This window comes from Equus caballus, chromosome 17, assembly GCF_041296265.1.
Source record: "Equus caballus isolate H_3958 breed thoroughbred chromosome 17, TB-T2T, whole genome shotgun sequence".
Lineage (NCBI taxonomy): Eukaryota > Metazoa > Chordata > Mammalia > Perissodactyla > Equidae > Equus > Equus caballus.
The window spans coordinates 21,631,815-21,653,354 of record NC_091700.1 but is presented as its reverse complement, the minus strand read 5'-3'; the positions used below and the strand labels follow the sequence as shown (position 1 = coordinate 21,653,354).

The window sequence follows — 21,540 nt, the reverse complement described above, 5'->3', positions numbered from 1 at the left end:
AAACAAACAATATCATCAGTATTATTCACACAATCACTGAATGTAAACATTAATTTAAAATTCTTCTTAAATGAATTTTCACTTTAGGAGGAAAAACCACTTTCTGAGTAAGTCAGTGGAACAAATAAATCAATAAGCCTGCTTCTTCTCTGGAGACCCTGAATGAGGTCTCCCTTTTTCTTGGAATTAATCGCTATCTTCCTTTGATACTTTTCTGAGTACCCAGGGAAAAAGATGACTTAGGAGCCACTTTCTTTTCTAGTAAGAGGATGTATAAAAGAATAGTCGTAAGAGACGTGAGATCCTTTTGCAACCTGAAGAATTCTGAATTCAAAAACAATGTTTTTTTGATCTTCAAGAAATATAAACACATTTAAGTATAATGAATTAGATAAATAAACAAATGGAATCAATTAGGATAGCCACAAGGACTCTGCTGTTATCCTTCAGACATATCCGCCACACGGTTTTGATATAGAAGTTTCAATCTTTTTCAGTTGAACCGCATTTACCTAGAGTCTGTCTTCCAAAAAATACTATCTGACAGTCATGAGATGAGTAAAATTCTTGATGATGATAAAGATGAGAACAGTGGCCAAACTCTCTGAACTCTTCAAAGTAAAAGTGCTACGTAAATAGGAACTTACATTCTTACTCATGACCATTTAACCATTTAAATGGGATCTAACTACAGACTTTGCTTCACAGCATAGGACTTAATATGAAAGATTATCAATATAGAAATAAGCACAGGACTTGATATAGAAAGATTATCAACTTTGGCAAAATAAAGGTTGTAAATTATTTTCCAAAATATAGCCTTTTTTTCTTATTTTATGTAAAAACAATAAGTTTACTTCATATACTATCATCCTACAAAGTGTGTTTATCTGCTTCGTAACAGATAGCATTTCATAAAAAAAGTGGATATTAATAGAATCTCAGATTGGTGACAACATTCAGTTCCACCTCTTACCCTAAGCAGGAGTGGCCTCAGTAACACTCCTGACTATAATTTTGTTTTCCTAAGTGAAGGCTGAAAACCTTAGGAAGCACGGGCGAACAGAGACTTGTTATGTATAATGCCCATCACACAGGCACACGAAAATTGTTTTTGGTGGTTATAATAATGAGCAGTCATTCAGTACAAACTACCCTCCACCTTGAGGCAGGAATATCTGTAAGGATGTCCGCCAGCCTCCTTAAATAAAACCAAAGCCTTAACCTCTAGAGCAGGCAGGAGGGAGAGTTCAAGGTGGGTTTAGGGTCAGAACATGATTTGGGGCTAAAGATCTGACAATCTCCTTCCACCTCTCTGAACCCCCCTTCACCACCAATCGTAGAGGAGCCTGATTTCATTTAAGAGGTAGGAGAGCCCTTCTCCAGCAAACACACTGTAATGGCTTTGAGAAAGAAATTCCACAACCTCCATCCTACACCCTTTCTTCCAGTGTTCAACAACCTCATCCCAAAGGAAGGAAGCTTTCCTTGCATCTGTCTGAATCTCAGACTCCAATCTGACCCCATTTCCTCTTACTCTGTCTTCCAAGAAGACTTTAGGGGCTGCCTTCGGTATAAATAATTCAGTGTAAATCATGATTATACCTCCAGATTAAATGTTTCAGTTCTTTCAAACACCTTCATAGATCTTTTGTGTCAAGCTTTCAGACATTAAAATTCCCCATCTGTCTTTAACACTTTTTGGAAGCAAGAAAGATATAAATAACTACATAAAAATAACAGCTCTTTTAAAAATCAATTCTAAGCTCTTCAAAAAGTGTGTAAGTCATGGGCTCCGAACCGGCATTGATGGTCTTGTCAGGGTCTGGGATGTGCTGTGAGAGACACGTCTGTAAACCAAGGTATCATTGTCACGGGGCTGCAAGGAACACTATGATTTTGACTTCAACTAAATTTAAATAAGGCAATTTCAATGACTGTTACAAATGTCCAGATACAGCAGCAATTTTTGACTTATTAATTAAATGTCACAATGAAAAAATGCAATGAAAAATGTTTTAAAATATGAAATTAGACATAGAAAATAGTTTTGGCTCTACTTATAGGAATTTTCACCACATTCATATGAAAGTTAAGAGTTGACTTACCAAACAGGCTAGTAAAACTACAACGGTGAAAAATCTTTTCTCTTGTTCGAGTAGCACTTTTAAAGCCATTGCTCTTAGTAAATGTATTTATCCTTGAAGAGTTCTAAAAGATAAGATATAGTTAACATAAATAACATTAGTGAAGATGCTCTGTATTTACTATATAATGTTTACCATTTGCTACATATACTAGGTAATATTAATTATGTTTTAAAATAAGAAAAACCTTTAAATAATAACCTTAAAATAATAAAACCTTAAAATAATAAAACCTTTAAAAAAGATATAATAGGCAAATAATACGGGATTCTTTAAAAATTGAGGCTATGAGAATCGAAGCTTTGTCTACTAACACACTCTATGCAAAACTCCCACTGGCTCTGAATTCCCAGGCTCTACATGCCTTTATTTTCTAACCAGGTCTGTGTAGTGTCCAATCTACTCACCCAGTAGAGAATTACATTCGAACAGTGACTATATAAACCTTCCATTTATACAGGTTGAGTGAGCGCCAGCAGGATACAGTAGTGATAAAACGACAACCCGCACTGAGCACTCTGTGCTAGGTACTATTTTCAGCATGTTAACTGACAATCTTCACAACTACTCGGGAAGGTAGATAGTATTGTTATCCCCAGTTTAGAGATGGGGGAAACTGAGGCTCAGAGAGGGCTGAGTCACTTGCCCAAGGTCACACTGCTGCTAAGAGGCAGAGTTAGATGCGAACACAGGTGGGTTGGCCCCAGTGTCCCTGTGTCACATATACCCTGCAAAACTCTCTGCTGTGTTTAGTGAAAATGGTATACCTGGGTCTGGAGCCTTCAGCTCCACTAAAAAGCAGACACAGCTAACATTTGGCATTTGTGAATTCCTCCCCAAACCAGCACAGTGCAAATTATCTATTAGCAGAAAAATAAGCATTCATTTAAACACATCTAAAAATCATTTACAAGTGATGAAATTGGAGGCACCTGACATTTCAATAAAAGATAATCCAAGCCTCTTTATCCTCACCAGAAATGATCTAAAATGTAGAAACCAATCTGGCTGTTTTTTTTCACAGATCCACACAACATCAAGAGAAGAGATTTATTTAAAAAAAAAAAAAGTGAAGACTCATCTGGTGGGTCCATCTGTCAGGCAGAGAAACAACGGTTCAGTTTCTCCTTAGAGTCGAACCTTCCAAAACTAACAGAGACCTAACACAGATTATCTGCCTGCTTAGAAAGAAAGCAGAGCAGAGAACCAGAACCGTGGGCAAAGAGCTCAAGAAAAACAACGCCAGTAGCAACAACGGAAGCAGAGCTGGCAGGCTGCTGTCTCAACGTGGGCCCAGCAGCCAACCAGGGTGCACCCGAACACAGCCTGGAGATGGACAACCCAATGGTCATTTCAGCTGCCTGAGCAGGGCCAAGCATCAGAGAATGAAAGATCATTTTTACATTGTTGAATGAAGGAACCATTTTGAGTGAATTCAAACAACATTTTTTGCTTTTCCAGCTTCTTGGTCATAGCTTTTTTCCCCCCTTGCATATCTCAAAATCATCCAGCAATTACCCAACTATGCGGCTTACTGCTTGTGTAGACACAGGATTGGGGTCAGCAGATAAAATCACATTCTCTGAAAGGTATGCTTCAGGTTATCTTTCTCAACATGGTCCTAAATTTTTTAAAATGTGCTAATTTTTAAAAGTAAAAAACATAAAATCTATGTGGAATTACACTAATATGGAAAAGGTACAAATACCAAAGCATTTACACAAAATAATGAGAAAAAAGACATTGATAGAGTCAGTCAGTGCGCACCATAATCGAGCAACCAGCCTGGACAGAATACTGGGATGCTGTACTAACTTCTGTGGAAGCAGACAAATCCTGCAGCATCTTCTTATAAGGCAATCACTGACATGCACATCAAGTTCAAAGTCACGGCAATATGATTCTCATTTCATAAGACACACCTATTTTATGTGCAAAAATAAATATGCCAAAATATTATCAACCGTTACATTTATATTGTGGCATTCTGGGTGAAATTTAGCCCTTTTTCCCCAAAACTCTTTATAACGTAAAAATCTCATTAATCATGAAAAAATTTACGTATAGTGTTCTTGGGGCAAAAAGGTAAGTGATATGGTCCTTCTCCTTTAAAAGTTTATAAATTAAAAGAGGTGACAAGATAAAAACCACATAAACACCACCAAAGAAAGGAGAAAACTGAATAAAGTGCTATGATTTTTGCATCACCAAGAAATTTTTCTTTTCGACGATAGGTAGGAAAAAACTACTGGAACTATATCCTATTGCTGATTTGTATTATTCCCCCAACGCTCATGTGAAACTGAATAGTTGAATGAATTTGTCCCTGCAAATTATTTTCTAAACTCCTTAGTCTGGCACCTATACCTTTTATAATCTCACCCACTGGCCTGCCAGTCTCATCACTGGCCACTGCCCTCACTGCCTGTCCAGCTCAGCCACGCTTGGGCACTCATGTTTCTCCTGAACACCCACGATCTTGCCCTCTTGCACACACTGTAACCTTGGTCTGGAGAGCCTTTCTCCTACCAAATCCCACCAAGAACCAACTCACTGTCACCCTGCTGAGATGCTGTCCATGACCAAGCACAGTGAAGACTTGCTCCCTATGGCCCTAAAGCCCTTTCTACATTCACGTGCAGCATTTATCGCACTGCAGAGCAATTATGCTTAGCTGTAGGTCAGCTTTACTCAACAGACTGTACACTCCATTAAAACAGGGACCCCACCTTATTACTCTCATATTCCCGTGTCTAGCACAGTGCCTGGCACATACTGCTGCTCAGTGAATGTCTACTGAATCAGTTAAGAGAATGAAGAACCACAAAATAGGGGCTGGCCCCGCGGCGGAGAGGTTGAGTTCATGTGCTTCATTTTGACAGCCCGGGGCTTCGCCAGTTTGGATCCCGGGCTGGGAGATCGTCCTGACGGCAGCTGGGGTGACCTACAGTCAAGTACCAATAGTTTTCCGCATGTAAATTCAATATGGGTGAAAAAAGCCAGGGTTTTATCCAGACTGGCAGAGGCAACTGGAAACACCTGGGTTTTCAGCTCCATTTCTTAGCAATGTCACTTTAAAACATCTATCTGTAGACATAAAAACAGAAGCTACTCACAGGGGTGTGGCAAGGATTAACTGAGATAATGCACATGAAGTGCTTAGCCCAGTGCCTGGAACAGAAGAAAAGCCTCATCGATGATGGATGGCTGCTGACGTTGCTATTGCTGCTGCTGTTTTTGAGAACATCACTTATTAGCTGTGTGAACTTGGACACGTTCCTTAACCTAAGTCTCGCCCATCATCTCTAAACTGGGCACAGTGATGGCACCTACCTGCTGAGGTTGCCGTGAGGCGTGAGTGAGTTTAACCACTGTGAAGCGCTCATAGGAGAGTTAACTGATATAGACTGTTTCTGGCCCATAATAAGTGCTACGTAAGTGTCAGCAAGGATTGCTGTCACTGTTAATGATATTATACTGAGAATCAAATGATCCAGTGTATGTGACAGTCCTTGAAGATTGTAACCTGTTAGACAAACAGGAGACATTATTCGGACGGTCACAACCGAGTGGCAGGTCATGTTTTAAGATGCACAGGCCTGCAGAAAGCATTCGAAGACTAAGAATAGACCCAAAGTTTGAACGAAGCATTTATAATGTCAAGTACTGTGTTAAGGCTTTATAAAAAGCATAAGGTTTTTTCCTTACTACCACACTCTAAAGTAGATATTTATCCCCACACTATGGGAGAGAGACCTGAGAGTCGAAGGACACGTACTAAAAATGGTGGAAACAGAACCAAACTCATGCCTGGTGACTCCAGGGCTCTCAGCCATTCTGCCAGGTTGATGCAGGGCCGTATCCTGCTCCAGGGCAGCATCCGGGACCCCTGGCATGCAGCAGAGCAGGACTACGTCAACCAAAACAAACTACATAACAAAACATACATCTAATGATTTAGCCGTTTATCCAACAAACTCTGATTAAACAGGTGTCAGATGCCTGAGTGGAGGCAGCACCAGGCTGGGGAAGGACACCCCACAGGTGCACTGGAGGGAGTCCCGGGGTCAGCAGGGGCGGTGGAATCTCCTGAACGCCTTTCCTGATAGCCCGGCTACGGGGTATTCGGAAAAAAACACTTTCGCTGGTGGAGTGTTATAAGAGTGACCTTGAATTTCCGGGAATAAAATGAAATACCTTTGAAAATGCTTTGGCCTTCATGAAAAAAGGGAAAATTTAATGAAACAAGCGTTTAAGTAATAACATTTGAAATAAAAATAAGGCAATAAAAAGGTATTTACTGAAAATGCTTTTAACTTCTGGACATTCAGAGTCTGGCTCAGATACAAAAATCCTTTTATATATTTCAGTGTTCTATTTATTTGAGGATGACTTATCAAGCATGAGATACATAAATTATTGAGATTATGTACAATGGGTCCACTGCAGTTTTCATAGTTTGTCAAAATATCCAGACTAGACAACATCTACTAACAATGTAGCACTCATTTTTGCAAAACGTGCACAGAGAAACTGGCCCTACCTAGGCAATAAGGAGAAGACTAACGATGCTTGGTTTACTGTATTCTAGGAGTATGGAATTTCTGCCTCATATCTGCTATTCCCCAATATGGAGCAGGGGACAGGATCAAGAGAACCAGGCAAGCAACACAGAAGATACAGGAGCCGCAAGCGCAGAGCTAGCAAATGTTCTCTTCAGCTGCATAGAAAGCGGCTGCTTATCAAATCGAGCTGCTCAGCCTGCTCATTTGAATGAACGGTAACTAACATGGATGTGTCCTCGCCAGCCAGCCTCTCAATGGGATAAATCCAAAGGTGCTGAAATGTATAGCCCTTTGACTTCCTTGTCTAAATCATGAAAACCCACACTGGGGTGTCAACAGGCAAAGAGGCAGGGTCTCAGAGGTGGCAGTTTACAGGAGCCCCAGTGGGGAGGAGCAGCTCTAGGCTTCATCTCTTACTGGCTGGACAAGACCACTGGATCCCAAACCACTGCCACCCTCCCTTCTGCCTTGGGGCCTTCCTGTGTACTGTGCCTTCATCTACCATGCCTGCCCCATCTGTCACCGTTCTTCTGGCATCTCCCTAAGGCTAGTATGACCTCTCCTTCATGCTTCCATAGCACCCTGGACTTCTCTCTATCTCATGGCATAATTATCTGGTAACCTCTCTCGCTCTGTAGCCATTGTGTTGCCATCTTGCCTGCAGCATTATTTTCTTCAGACACCATAGTAGTCAATTTTTAAAGTAAGTTTTTAATATTAAAAATGAAGAATTTTCTTGAAAAATTAGAAAATCTGGCAACGATGTCTCCCACATCAAGGTAACATGAGCCAGAGTTGAGCATTGATAGTCTCTTACACAGAAGAATATACTTTCTAGTGCTCCAGTCTCCACCACTCCCTATTGTCACATGGGCTCCCTTTCTTCATTTTATCACCAACCAAGCCATCTGAGTTTACCACCACAGGCTCTGAGGCTTAAAGCAAAGAACTGTGACTTCACTCTAGGACTGTAACTCACCCAAAATATGTGCCTAATACACGCTGAATGAAGAAATTCATTAATTAGGGATACTATTTTACTCAGGATTGTTGTAAGAGCTAAAACAATACATATGAAAAATACGTGCAATAATAACAACATTGAAGTACAAGTTACTGTGTTAGAACACAGGACTCCATTCCTTGACTGCAGTGCTATAACATTGACAGACATCACTAAGGAGGAAGGTCCGGTGTGTATCTTTCTAATTTTAACAATTCAGTGACCTTTCTGAGAATGACCTTTATTTTTTATCTTGTATATGACCAAAATATATGACTCTTAGAATAATTCAAATAATCTGGATAATTTTTTTCAGAATAAATTATTTAATTTTCTTTACTTTTCCGTCCCTTAAAAGCCATTTGATTTATTATCCAACAGGCAGTGCATGCAGTTGGGAACAGTTTTCATCTAGTAAAACTGTATTAACATTACGTAATCAAGCTACATTCAACTCATACATTTTTTCCAATATGCAATAGGTTGAAATATATTTTTTTAAAATCAACATTAAAGTAAACTGGCAGGCTTACAATTCATAAAATCAGCATTGCTACACATGCTATACATACAGCCTTTTACATTTTAATGGTGGAACATAACCATAAAAGGCTTTGAAATAAGGTCAATTTCATGTGCTAAGAGAATAAAACATTAATTAGAAATTTAGGGTACTGCTATCTTCAAACAGGACACTAACCCCTGGCCTCTAGCTGTTCCTTATCACAGCCTTCCATTTTCCCATATTCCGAACATCATTCTTCCTACGTTGTGGCATTGGCAGCCCCTCCTGGAGCCTAGGAAGTTCACAAAGGTATGCTGTAATGAAAATATACATATTGTTGTTGGCTGGGAAATGAGAATGATTTCCCTTTTCAAATCATGAAATATTTTCTACTAAAAGCTCTACAAGCTTTAAAATGTTCTGTTGCCAAATACAACATCTTCAATTCCCCCAAAGTTCAAAAACCTTAGGGGGTACTTGCTGTCAGGCTACAATTTTTTTTTTTAACAGAACTTAACTTAGGATAGCGTTTTTTGAGACTAATTCTTTTTATTTCTCGGAGTTGTACACCCATCCTCTTTGCCTTAGGAAAATCATGTCAGCGTTCTCAAAATGTTCAATCAACAAGCATATTGTAACCAAGGTACCTTTCCCCGAATTCATAAATGTTTCTCTATCCTAAAATACAGAAAGAATAAACTGCAACATCAAGGATTAAAGGGACCTCAAAGATGGACACAGTTAAGAGAACAGTGTGTAACCATTTCTAAAACACAGCTGTTTAAATTTTTATTGTAGAAGTAAGTCTGGATAGATTCCAAAAGCCCTCTTTGTAACATTTGTAGTCTTCTTCTCCAGTACAAGTAGCCTTCATTCTTTTAGAATTGCCTCATGTTAGACCCATCCAAGCTGACTGAAGCGGGGATCAACGACATTTAATCTTCACATATACATGTTCTTTTGTCTTATATAATTACTGATGGGTGGTTATTCTCTTTTTAAAACCTAGGTTTTAAAACTTCAGTTTAAAAGGTACATATACTGTGATGTGTGGACTAGAAGATAACCCAATACTGTTTAAACATCTTACTTTTAAATGTAAACATTTTAGACAGACAAAATACGGTGAATGAACTCCTTCCTCAACCAGTAAATCATGAAAAGAAACTGTGTTCATCCTGCTTTGCTGTTCTTTTTCTTCAGCTAGGAGGTTACCTTAAAGAGGCTGAACAGTGCATAATCAGCTGCCATGAGACGAATGTATTTCACTGTTGCTGGCTCTCTTATCACACAGCAGCTGTCTATTTATTTGGGGTGTACATTTATTCAAGGTGGGTATTTTTTTTTTTTTTTGAGGAAGATTAGCCCTGAGCTAACTACTGCCAATCCTCCTCTTTTTGCTGAGGAAGACTGGCCCTGAGCTAACATCCGTGCCCATCTTCCTTTACTTGATACGTGGGACGCCTACCATAGCATGGTGTACCAAGTGGTGCCATGTCCGCACCCGGGATCCAAACCGGTGAACCCAGGGCCACCGAGAAGTGAAATGTGTCAACTTAAACCGCTGCGCCACCAGGCTGGCCCCTCAAGGTGGGTATTCTTACTAAACCTGTAGTCAACACAGATAGAGCATGCTGGCCTTTTCTAGGATTTTAAATGCTTGACTTTAAATATTGATTCATCAGATTTGAAAGGACTTGGCTTCTTTCATGTAATAAAGATGCCTGCAGTTTTTAGTTGGTGTTGTGTTAATTTCTGAATAAGGGAACTGGTCACAGGGGCTGGGTTAAGCTTGGGTTCAGAGATTCAAACAGGTGAAAAAGGAGAATCAAATTCTCCTCATGAGCGTGAACAGAATTCCTCCCTTGTGCTTCAAAAGTCCCCAATGTGCCCTAGATCATGTATCAGAGCTATTAGTATAGTTATAATTAAATTACTATATGAAGGACAGCATGTGACAAATACACGTCTCAATTCATTTTCCATTCATGGGTGTATGCATGTAGGTATAAATTAAAACTCATGATGATCTGAAGTAAAAATAAAAAATTGCTTTTTTAAAAGCTTCTTATAGCTTCTTAAATATTAGGAATATTCCTTATTAAAGTCTTCTGGATAGAAAAGGCACTTTACACTGCAATTTCAACTGCATAAAAAGACTCTTCATATGTCCTCAACTACAAACTCAAGACCCAGTCTGGACTCAAGAGTCAAAAGACACTCCTGTCAAAGAAACAAATAACTCCCATGAATGGCCCAGATAATGCTAACACAGTATCCCAGAGTTAGCACTGGAAACTACGGGGAAAAAAGCCTAAAGTCAATAAAGCCATGTGGCCTCGGTAATAAAACAAATGTCATAAGACATTTTCATAGATTAAAAAGTAAAGAACTTACAGAGCTCATGATACTGTACCATGTACTGATATCAAGGCAACAGTTTCAAAAGGAAACTGCATTTTTATGTTTCGTAATATTTTCAGAACTCGATAAATATTACGCAAAGAAAAATTCTTTAAGTACCCACATCTCTATGGAATAACGTCAAAAACTGTCCTCCACAGAAGGACTCAATTCTCACCCTCTCTAGTTCTATCTTTAAATTAGATAATAAGCAGTCCTTGAAATAAAACATTTTTTTAAACGACATGAAAGTAGCATTGGCAGAAATGCCTAAGGTGAAACCGCACAACGCAGAACATAATGAGCAAACCCTGAATGAATGCGGTATAATCCTCCCAGTCGCACAGAAGTATCTGTTCATGAAATAACCTATTAAAATAAACTCTTCTGTTTGCAGAAGTCATGGTTAACAACCGTTTCCTGTTTATATAAAGAAATCATCTCCTAGTAAAGGCAAATTCTCACTGGAGTATAAACTACACTTTCATATATATTTCGAGTTAAATTGTATCAACTAAAGAAATATGGAGTACAATTCTTATGCTTTTGTTTGTAAATTGAGTCCTTGCATTGAAACACCAAAGTAAAGTGACGTGGATTTCTTACAATGGTAAATGTAGGTTTGATGCATAGTTCGCTACCATCAAAACAGATCACTGAATTTTGGTCCTTTCAAACTTCATCTCCAAAAGCACATTAGCTAAATTTCTATTCCCTGACACGGCATCAGAACCGCGTCCAGGGCTGTGAGAGCTGACCTTTCTAATCCATTCCACGCTCTACCCATCACTGTACTAATAAATACTGCTGACATTGGCGAAACCTTCTTTTTCCACAGAATGAACATGTTTATGGACTACTTGTAAATCTTGTAAATGTTCTCCTTCCGGCTCCTTAGCTACAACTGGGCAGCCCCGGCCTGCAGACAGCTTCCTCCCGAGAAGCGCGCTCCGGGGCGCGCCCACTCGGGGGCTGCCTCTCCCAGCGCCGCGCGGGGCGAACGCGCCTCGGGCAGGAAAGGGGGCGCAATCGTCTCAGGCGGGGGTCACGCCCCACGCGGATTTATATGCATACTCACACACGTTCGCCTTACAAGCAGATTTTCTACTTACCGGGTCCCTGGACAGAAAGACAAAGTCCTGCCATACCCACCGCCAACGGAGACAGGGAGGCGTTCCCACCCTCTCGTCCCTCCAGCTGCGGCGGCCAAAGCGCCAGCATCTCGGGCGCCTCCTTCCCGGCAGCCGCTGGCTGTCACCCGTGCCCGGTTCGCCTCGCCCGGCTCAGTCCGCCCGCCGCGCTCCTCTGCACGTGGGCAGCCCTTGCCGGCGCCCCCTCCCTGCGCCCTGCCGCCGCCTCCTCTCCGGTTTCCCTCCCGCGGGATGCACGCGGGCGAGGGCGAGGGACCGCGCGCGGCGCCGCACAGCGCCGGGTGCAGCGGGCACCTACCTTCCCCGTCACCTGAGAGGCTCGGAGGCCGCGCTCCTCCGCCCGCCCCGCAGGCCGGGCCGGAGTCGGAGGCGCAGGGGCGCGCGGTACCGGCGGCGGAGCAGGTCCGCTCCTCTCCCCGCGCGCACGCCGAGCGCTGCCCCGCGCCGCCCGCCCGCGCTCTCCCGTAGCCGGGCAACGGCCGCCGCCGCTCGGGCCCGCCCCCGGAGCCCCGCCCCGCCCCTCGGCGCCCAGCCCGGCTCGGCCCCGCTCGGCCCGCGGCGGCGGGAGGCGCTGGCGGCCCGCGCGCGGCTGCTGGAGCTGGGGACTGCAGCCCCGGGCGGACCTGGGGCGGCGGGGGACGGAGCACGCCCACACCACCGAGAGCTTGGCTGTGAGGGGAGGGGCCTGCGCTTCCACCCTGCACGTATTTTCCTGGGACCTTTGTGGCTTCCTCTTGCGGGGTCCTGTTCTCCCCAGCGCCCGCTTCTGCCTATGAGAAAGGGCCTCCGGAAAACGATGCGGCACATTGCCCCGGGGGTCCAGATCACGGTGACCTAGCTCTGGTGACCCAGCCGCCTCATTCATTCATTGATGCGTTTTCCCGGCAGATACTCACCCAAGGCTCGCCCACCGGACAGAAACCTCTGGAGCTCAGGGGTGTGTGGTGGCGAACGCCTGTGTCCATCTCCTCCACGCCAGGAACAGCCCAGTCCAGCTCCCAGGGTCACTGGACGTCGCTGGCCACGTGCGGGGAGTACAGAGCCTGGGCTCCGTGTCGTCACTGGTACTTTGTGTAAAGTGTTGAAACTCCCGAGCTTCAGTTTGTGCATTTATGAAGGGGAGCTAATGGTGCCCATTTTGCAGATTTATTGGAAGGAGTAAGAGAAGCATGTACATTTAAAATAAAAGCTTTTCCAGCAGTAGAATGCTATAGAAATGTAATTGTTGTTTCATTTGTCCGAAGACTGAGTAAACAGGCAAAGTTCCTTCAAACGCAGGATACTGTGCATGGCTGGTACAAGGAGGCATCCGCCGTTTCTCCTGTGTTGGCTGTGTTTCCCCGGCACAACTTGCACGTCTCGTGGGATGGAACCCAATCCTTTGTTTCTCTTCTACACCCCAAGGCCCATAGTAGCCTTTCACTAAATATTTGTTGAATGAATGAATAAATCGTTATAGTTAATCACTTATAAGCACATCTTGTGATCCTATGCTGAGAACACCCCAGTACTGTACTAGGTACTTGTGAAAAATACATGAGAAATATTATCATTCCCAAGTGTCACACCTCAAGGTTGTCTACTTTAAATCTAACAGGGCCAGAATATAAATCACAATAATGACTTCTCTGTAAACGATTTTCAAATGATATACACTATCTCATTGGAAGCTCGAGGCAAGCATATGTTCCCTAGCCTGTCAGCTGTTCCTTAGTCCTACTGCAGACTCTGTGCATGGCACTAATACGCTCATTGTTCTAGGGAAGCTATCTGTTTGTCTGGGTGCCTTTGCCAACTAGACTTCAGTCTCCTGAGGGCACATCTTAATTTCTGAACATCGCAGAGCCTAACACATAGGATGCTCAGCACATCTTTTTTAAGCTGAATTATTCCTTCTTCCTTTGTAAGATCTCACACATTCACCCTTTCTTAAGACCTCTTCTTCTCTTCTTTCCACCGCCTCCACCACAGTACAGGCCCTCCCCACCTTTCCTCTGAATCTCGCCACGCCATCAAACGCTCCGTGCTGTTCTGTCCAGCCAATACTCCCCACTCCTGCCTTTCCTCACTGTCACTATCCGATTAAAATATTTACAAGAGGTTCCTCATTGTCAAGAATGGCTTCTATACTCCTTGAATTAGCATTCAAAGACTGCCATGTTGGGCTCCACCCACATTTTTAGCCTTATCTTTGTCTGTAGACTGAACACTTCATATTCTGGCCAAACTGGTCTGCATGCCTTGCCTTAAATGTGCCCTGAACCTGCCCTTCCTTTTGCTCTCTAAGCTTCATCCTCTTCACCTGTTTCCCTTACCTGTCTAACTCCTTACTCACTTTACTCCCATTTCAGGACCAACTCAAAAGCCACAACTCTCAAGAGTTTCTCCAAGGTTTGTGGCCTTCTTACTGCAGTGACAGCACTTGCCACATTCTCCCTGTGTCATAATTATCTGTGACTCAGCTTTCTTCCTCAAAGAGTTAAAACTGCTTTCAGAGAAGGGGCATATGTTGTTCAAACTTGTATCTCTGATAGTATCAAACATTCACACAAATGTTCAATGAATGTTTTCTGAGTGGAATTTAATCTGCTGGCTCAGGAACTACTCTTTGACTTCAGCCAAATGTTCTTTTTTTCTCTGGCCTCCTTTTGTACTTAGAGACAGTAACACATTATTAGTTCATTAGTTCTTGCATCATTTCATGTGTATTTGATTGATCTTCCCAGTTAGCCTGTTAGCTCCCTGTGGAGAGAGACACTATGGTAACCAGGCTTTGGCATCAGATGATCTAGTCTCAGATACCAACTGCCATTCACTAGTTGCATGCCGTTGGAAATGTTACTTAACCGCTCTAAATTTCCATTTCTTTTTTAAAGATGGGCAGCTGAGCTAACATCTGTTGCCAATCTTCTTTTTTTCCTTCTTCTTCTCCCCAAAGGCCCCCAGTACATAGTTGTATATTCTAGTTGTGGGTCCTTCCGGTTGTGCTATGTGGGACGCGACCTCAGCATGGCCTGCTGAGCGGTGCTAGGTCCATGCCCAGGATCCAAACTGGCAAAAACCAGGGCCGCCGAAGCCGAGTGTGCGGACCTAACCACTTGGCCACAGGGCCAGCCCCTAAATTTCCATTTCTTCACCTGTAAAATGCATTGTTTTATTGTGGTTGTTAACTAAGATAAGGTATTTAAAGCACCTAGTGCAAGGCCTGGCACATGGTAAGTGCTCACTAAATGGCAGCCATAATTAGCAGTCTATCTTCTGTGGGGCGTACAATGCCTAGCATCAGTAAATACATGATCATTGAAATGATATGTGACAGTGGGGACAAACAGCACCGAACCTCTGCACTCTAGCTATCACAGGCATCTTACTCTCTAAAGGAGAGGCTAGTTAAGTTAAATAAATACTCCCCTCTCCCCCTCACTTTGAGTGTCTATATGGTCTGGAGACAGTATGATCGTGTGATCGGAATGAGAACCCAGATCCACAAATGAGGACCGGCGGTAGAACAGAATTAATTGTATGATTCTTAGACTCATTCAGAAGGAAATCGATGATTAGAATTAGGGCTACAAACATCCTTCCTTCTCCCTTTAAAACGTTGAATATCATTAATGGACTGAAATTTTTATTGGAAAAGCCAAATTATTATGAGGATCTTGGTAGAGGTGTTGTTTTTAAGATTATGTTAAGGGTCAGTTTCCTGAAGCTAGTTTTAGCAACATCTAAGCTGATACACAGTGCATTTGTTTAGGATCTTTTCCCAAAAAAGTTGAACTAATGAAGTAACAAACTTCTTTTAAAAATAGTTTCAGCAATAAGCTAGCTCACTGGAAGCAAAGTTAATGGCAAATTGTATAACTTTCTAGTAATTTTTAGTGTAAATCACTTTTCCTTGGGAAAATGAAGGAGAATGCGAGCTCCAGGAGAATACTGAATTTTGTCTGTTAGTCCACAGAGCCTGGCACATGGTAAGTACTCATTAAAAATTTGTGGAATGAATTAATAAATGGGAGGGAGAATCCCAAAGATTAACAAAGTTTGCCAAATATACATGAAAAGGCCAAGGAGGTTATTTACTTGGGTATATAACGTCAAACTCATGACTTACAGAGCAAAGTTGTTATAAGTTGTAGCACTTACACTGATCTTTGTGAGCTTACGACACCCCCACTGGGCAGCCTTTTCATGAGTTTAATGAGAAGAAACAGGCCATTGACCCTCCACCTCTCTCTCCCGATGAATATGGCGGACTCCTCTGCATATGGCTGAATTAAGAAACGGGCTCACTGGGCACAGCCCATGATGCGAGGAGATGGGGCTGCCAAAGTATTGGGGACGTTTAAGCAGGATGGAGAAAGATGTGCTTAGAACTCCTCTCAGGGAGAGTGTGGTTTATGTGGGAAGGAATGGTTTGATAAAGTCGCTCGAGAACCCCACCCTACCAACTCACCCCTCCCTCCCCCTTTGCACCAAAGAGCAAATTTAAGTCACAACAGATAGTGTTAAACGGCCTCTCAACCTTGGTAACTTCCGGGTGGTGAATTCAGCAAGCGGGTGGTTTCGAGGGACAACTCTGGAGCCGAAGCTGAATGGCTGTGACAGTAGAGGAGAACTTCAGCATGGCCACCTGGGGGCCTCCTCTGTCCTCCTTTTCCTAGCCCGTTCCTCTAAATTGAGCAGACAAAATTTCAAAGAATCACTCTTTAGAGGGGCCCCAAATTATTAATTTTTCCAGGGTGGCTGAACTGGACCTGCCCTTACAGGGAGTCTGACCAAAGCAGTCTCGTCCTGAAGCAGAGGAAGAATGGATTGTGTCCTGAGGGCTTCATAGCTGAAGATTCTAGGCCAAGTGATGGAAAACTCCATCAAAAATTTCTCAGAGCTCTCGCAGAATATACCAAAGAAAGAAAAACAGGAGACCATATTTGGCCAAAATTTTGGCTATAATGTTTGCTGGCAGTTAAGTTCAGCTTTATATAATTCTTATAGCAGAATTAGCTCCTAGCCCTAAAACAAAAGATTTGAAATCAGACTCTAGTGCTGCCACTTAATTACCCTGTGATCTTACGCGTGTTATTTAACCCTGGAGACTCACTCTCCTCATCTGTATAATGGGCATGACAAACTTAAATGCTGTAAATTTAAATGAGATAGCGTTTAAACAAATATTGTTAGAGTGCCCGGCACACAAGTATTCAATACACAAGTATATCAATAAATATTAGTGAATTAATTAATAATTAGTGAATTCATAAATATTAGTAAATGGTACTAAGTAATAATCTGTAAAGTTTTATATGAAACCTTTACGAGATTGATAAAACATGAGGGACAGCTATTTGGTCTTGAGAGCAGTGTGTATGTGTACAATTTACAGTCAATAAATAAATGTATTCACAAGAAATATATTATTTTTTCCAAGAAAAAAACCAGAGTTCATGAAAATATGTTTGAGGATTCTTAAAATAATCAGATGTAGTATGGAACACAAACCATGTACAAACCCATATTGAACTTGCAAACTGAAATCTCAAAATCCCACTGGTAATCTCCTTTGAGAAATAACAACCTTTAATTAACTATCAAACTTTTCACGGACACCGTTAACATCTTCTAAAAAAATATCAATTCCTTGGAAACACACAAAGATGTGCTTTTATAATGCCAAACTTGTATACACACACACACACACACGCGCACACAAATACAAATAATTCCACACTGCATTGATATACTAAATTTTTTGTGAAAGTCATTTTAAATATTGCGGTAAATTGTGTGAGCAGTAATTGTGTCTCAACTGGTCAGAACTGCAGAAGCAAAGGAACAGTCGGGAAACAACCAGACTAATCCAGTTGATTGACATGTCTATCATGGAAAGAAAAAAATGTACTGCCATAGGAAGTGGCTATCTTTATCTTTTAAACTAACGTTGTTCTCCGATCAGCTACCCCGTGCACTTGTTTTAGCAGTTGTTGGAAAATAGACTATGCATGGTGACCTAGAAAGAATGCTGGACGAGGACTTGGGAAGCTAGCCATGTGACCTTGGCTAAGAGTCAAGTTACTTTTCTCTAGTCTCAGTTTCCGAATCTGTAAGATGGCTATAAAAATTCCACCCTGCTTATTTCATGAAGATGATCTGATCCACCCCCTCATTTCATGCATGAGAAAACTGAGTGAAGTGACTCTCTTAAGGTCACATAGCTAATCAGTGACAGAACCAGGATTAGAAATAAAAGTCTTTTGAAGACTTGGACTTTCTGCAGGAACAAAGCAGCCATTGAAGCAATAGACAGGAAAGCGCTCTGAGCAGTGTCCTAGAAGGAAGCACCATGGAGTACATCTGCTCAACCACAGTCAAGATCATCGTGCGGCCATTAATTCAGAAACGCTTTTTGAGACTGTACCTGCACACTCAGCAATAGCCATCTTTCCTTTAGAATCGGGTACAATATCTCATTTTTCAATGAAGACACAAGGAGGAAACAATTAAGTGAATTAATCCAGACACTGAAGTGGATTTTCAAAGACTTGACTTGCCCAAGCTAGTTTTCTACAAAGCCCTAAATTAATCAGATAATTGCTAATTCTCCCTTTTGTTTTGTGCTGAGGAGAGTCTGTATTTGTTGAAATGAGCCTGGTAGCAGAATAAACAGTCATTTAAAAGATTTCAAAAAGTTAAAAAATCCCAAATCTGAGCTAAGTGACCACGAGTTTCTAAGCACACTATTTTTTTAGGCATCTTCTCCAGTCATTGCTTTAATTTTCTTTATCTGAATGTGAATATTAATACTGCTTTTATGATTTAAAGAGGGTTTTTTAAACAAATGAATGAAAACAATCAACCTAAACTGATCCTCTGGAATATTATAAACATGCTTTTTTACATTGTCAGTAGAACAAAAATTTAAATGCCTCTCCCAAGCATGACTAAAAACCACAGTTGAGTCTTAGATTAAATTCTTACTGACACATTTGAAAAATATAGTCAGTACGGTTTTGAATAATCTCCACTTAACAGCTATCAAAGTTTTAAAATTAAGCAAACAATGCTAATTGCCCTCCTTCTAAGCCCAGGAGGGAAGTTTAGAAAGCAGTTGAATTAATTGGCTCTGAAAGATTAATTACATATGAAATGAGACTCATTGGACCTTTCCTGTTTCATCAGAATTTCAGACTGAAGGACAACTGGTCTTATCGTTTAGAATTTCTTTGAGGTTCATCTAGCATAGAATAGACTATTGTGATGATAATTAAATATTTTACCCAAATAAATTTAGGACTGGAACATTAAAATGAACTTGAGTGAACATGGAACTCCTCCACTGTATTCAGTTCTTGCATCTCAATGTAAAGATTTTACTGTGTGTGTGTGTGTGTGTGTGTGTGTGTGTGATCACTGAATTAACAAGTTAACTTTCAAATTCAGCACAGCAGTGTAATTTGGTTTTCCCATATTGAGCATAAACCCAAGCGAAAATGTGACTAAAAATTTTATGTAACATAATAGCTGTTGATTACTCAGATAGTTTTCATAAACAGTTGGCAGATTTTAAATTATGACAGCTGTCACTATAAATTCAAAGTAAATGTTAATTTAGAATATTAAACTTGCGAATGTTTCTGCAAATAAGGCTCGTGTTATTTCCAAAGATTACAGAAAGTCACTAGAGGGTTTTTAACCAAACTTAGTGTAACTTTACCCTCACTGCTTTAAAATTCTTCAGTTTGACACATGAAAGTCTTTAATCGTACTTGAATGGCTTTTCAGTGATTCCCTTGAGGATGCTATCTGCATAAGAAAATGTATGTGATAGGTTTATGTCTTGGAGGTGAGAGAAGAAATAAACTAAAGAAACAGTAGTGCCAGAGATGCACTATACTCTTTTATATAAGAAAACAAGAAAAGCATTGGCATCAAGTAAAGCTCCACCGCCTGTTTACTAAATAAAGTAACCTGCAAATACTTAGAGCAATTACAGCCTAGGATCCCAGGCTCTGAAGGACCGATTGTAGGCTAAAGTTAGCACTCTTCTGTTTTGTCCTTTTGAACAACTTATTTCCAAGTAAAATTTCCACGACACTGCAAACCCTTTTCTACAAATTACGAAAATGGCATGGAGTATCGTCTTTACTCTGATACACACATGTAGCATAATGTAGTATTCAAGTATAGAAATGCTTATTTTTAATTGATTAAAACCATCTTTCTCTTAGAACACACAGAAAAAGTGAAGTGAAAGCAACAACACCACACAAAATGCTGTACCTGCAGCAGAGGAACTCTTTCCAGCACTCACCCTTTCTGCAAGTTAGTTTCTCCTTGGCAGCACTTCTATGCCAAATGCTTCTACCTTCCCAAAAATGTATGTCAGCACAAGCCCAGACGAAACTTCAAATCCAAGAAAATAAAATTAACCATGCAGATCAAAGGCAGACGAGCAGGGAGATGAAATGCCCGTAATCTGATCGGTGATCAGTTGCAGAACATCAAAGGCAGGGCTAAATTTATATAGATGCACGGATATTAAGAAAGTTCACTTTCAGCAGGTAGTCACCCTCGAGCCTCCTTGTCCACAAATTCTTTTGTTTAACCCGATCACGTTGTTTTCCTCCTTTTTTTTTTTTTGCAGCGAGGCAATACCGGCAGTTCTCCCAAGCTTGGGCTGAGTGGCTGGATCTGTAGCCTTTTCGGTTCCCAAGCTGTGTTGTGGATTGTGTGTTGGAAGCCTTGCCTAGTGCCAGCGGGTTCTGCTTTATCCCTTTCATCTCTCTGAGCTGCAGATCCCATGACATCATTCAGCGCCTTGGGACTGGTAGGAGAGCTATAATTCAGCCTGTGGGGGAGTACAGCTCAAGAGAAGCCAGAGTTTGCCTGATTTCTAATCACGTTAGACTATTGTGCCTCATGCAGGACGGTTTCTGTTATCTGTTTCCCGGTTGGAAAGGGCGGCAGTTGCTGCGGGATGATTCTTGTGTGATAAGATCCAGGTTCCAAGTGACAGCACTTAATTGCCTCTTCTTTAATAAAAATCACAATTTTCCACAAAGATGCGGCATCAAATATTCAGAATAGTTAAATATCCGTATAAGACCATTTCAAAAAACACCCAGAAACACTGCCAGATGGAGGGGATAACATTTAAAACTTTTGGTTTTGTTTTAGATGTGAAAGTCTGTAAGGATTTTAAGTAAAGTGCCTTTTCCTTGAAACTTAAATTATTAGAATTTGACTGCCAACTGAACAGTGGTGTTTTAATTAGTTTATCGGTGACTGACATCTCCACCCTCTCGCTTAAGGCCTTGGGCAGACTTAGTCTTAGTCTTGGTCTTTGAGATTCTGAAAATTAGATTTTAAAACAATGCGTAGTTCATAGGTAAGAAAATTTATTAATACCTGCTGAGCGTTTTAAAATTCACAAAAGAACAGAAGTGCTGGAGGAGAGACTTGCCCTGGGCTTTCCCTGGAGCCCTGCGCCTTGCCTGTAAGGGCTGCTTGTCCCAACCTGGAATCTGGGTCTTACTCACTAAAAGTCACTCCATTACTCTAATGCTCCATAATTTAAAATTAAATCTATTGCACATTATTTAGACTTTCCTTACTAGTTTTCCTTAATAATGGCAGATTCAATAAAATACGGTTTTTTTTTTAGTATTTGTTAAATGGAAGATAATAAGAAACTTCATCTCCATTACAATCCAGGATACAGTGCATTTCTAAATTCCAGACCCCTCTTTCATGGAATGAAGGAAAATTTTCT

General features: G+C 41.3%; 1 protein-coding gene across 8 annotated transcripts in view; it reads right to left on the bottom strand.

Annotated features, from left to right (window-relative positions):
• The window catches only part of TNFRSF19 (TNF receptor superfamily member 19), a 101,910-nt gene extending 81,228 nt beyond the window's left edge, over positions 1-20,682 (bottom strand). The window contains exons 1-3 of one of the 8 annotated variants that reach the window (XM_070240096.1): positions 20,080-20,570; positions 12,671-13,196; positions 2,109-2,211 (exon numbers count right to left, since the gene is read on the bottom strand). In XM_070240096.1, the coding sequence (XP_070096197.1) occupies positions 2,109-2,177 (69 nt within the window). In that variant the 5' untranslated portion in view covers positions 2,178-2,211; positions 12,671-13,196; positions 20,080-20,570. The other 7 variants (XM_070240097.1, XM_070240098.1, XM_001490872.5 and 4 more) reach the window with 7 other exon arrangements.
• Positions 20,683-21,540: the final 858 nt, after the last annotated feature.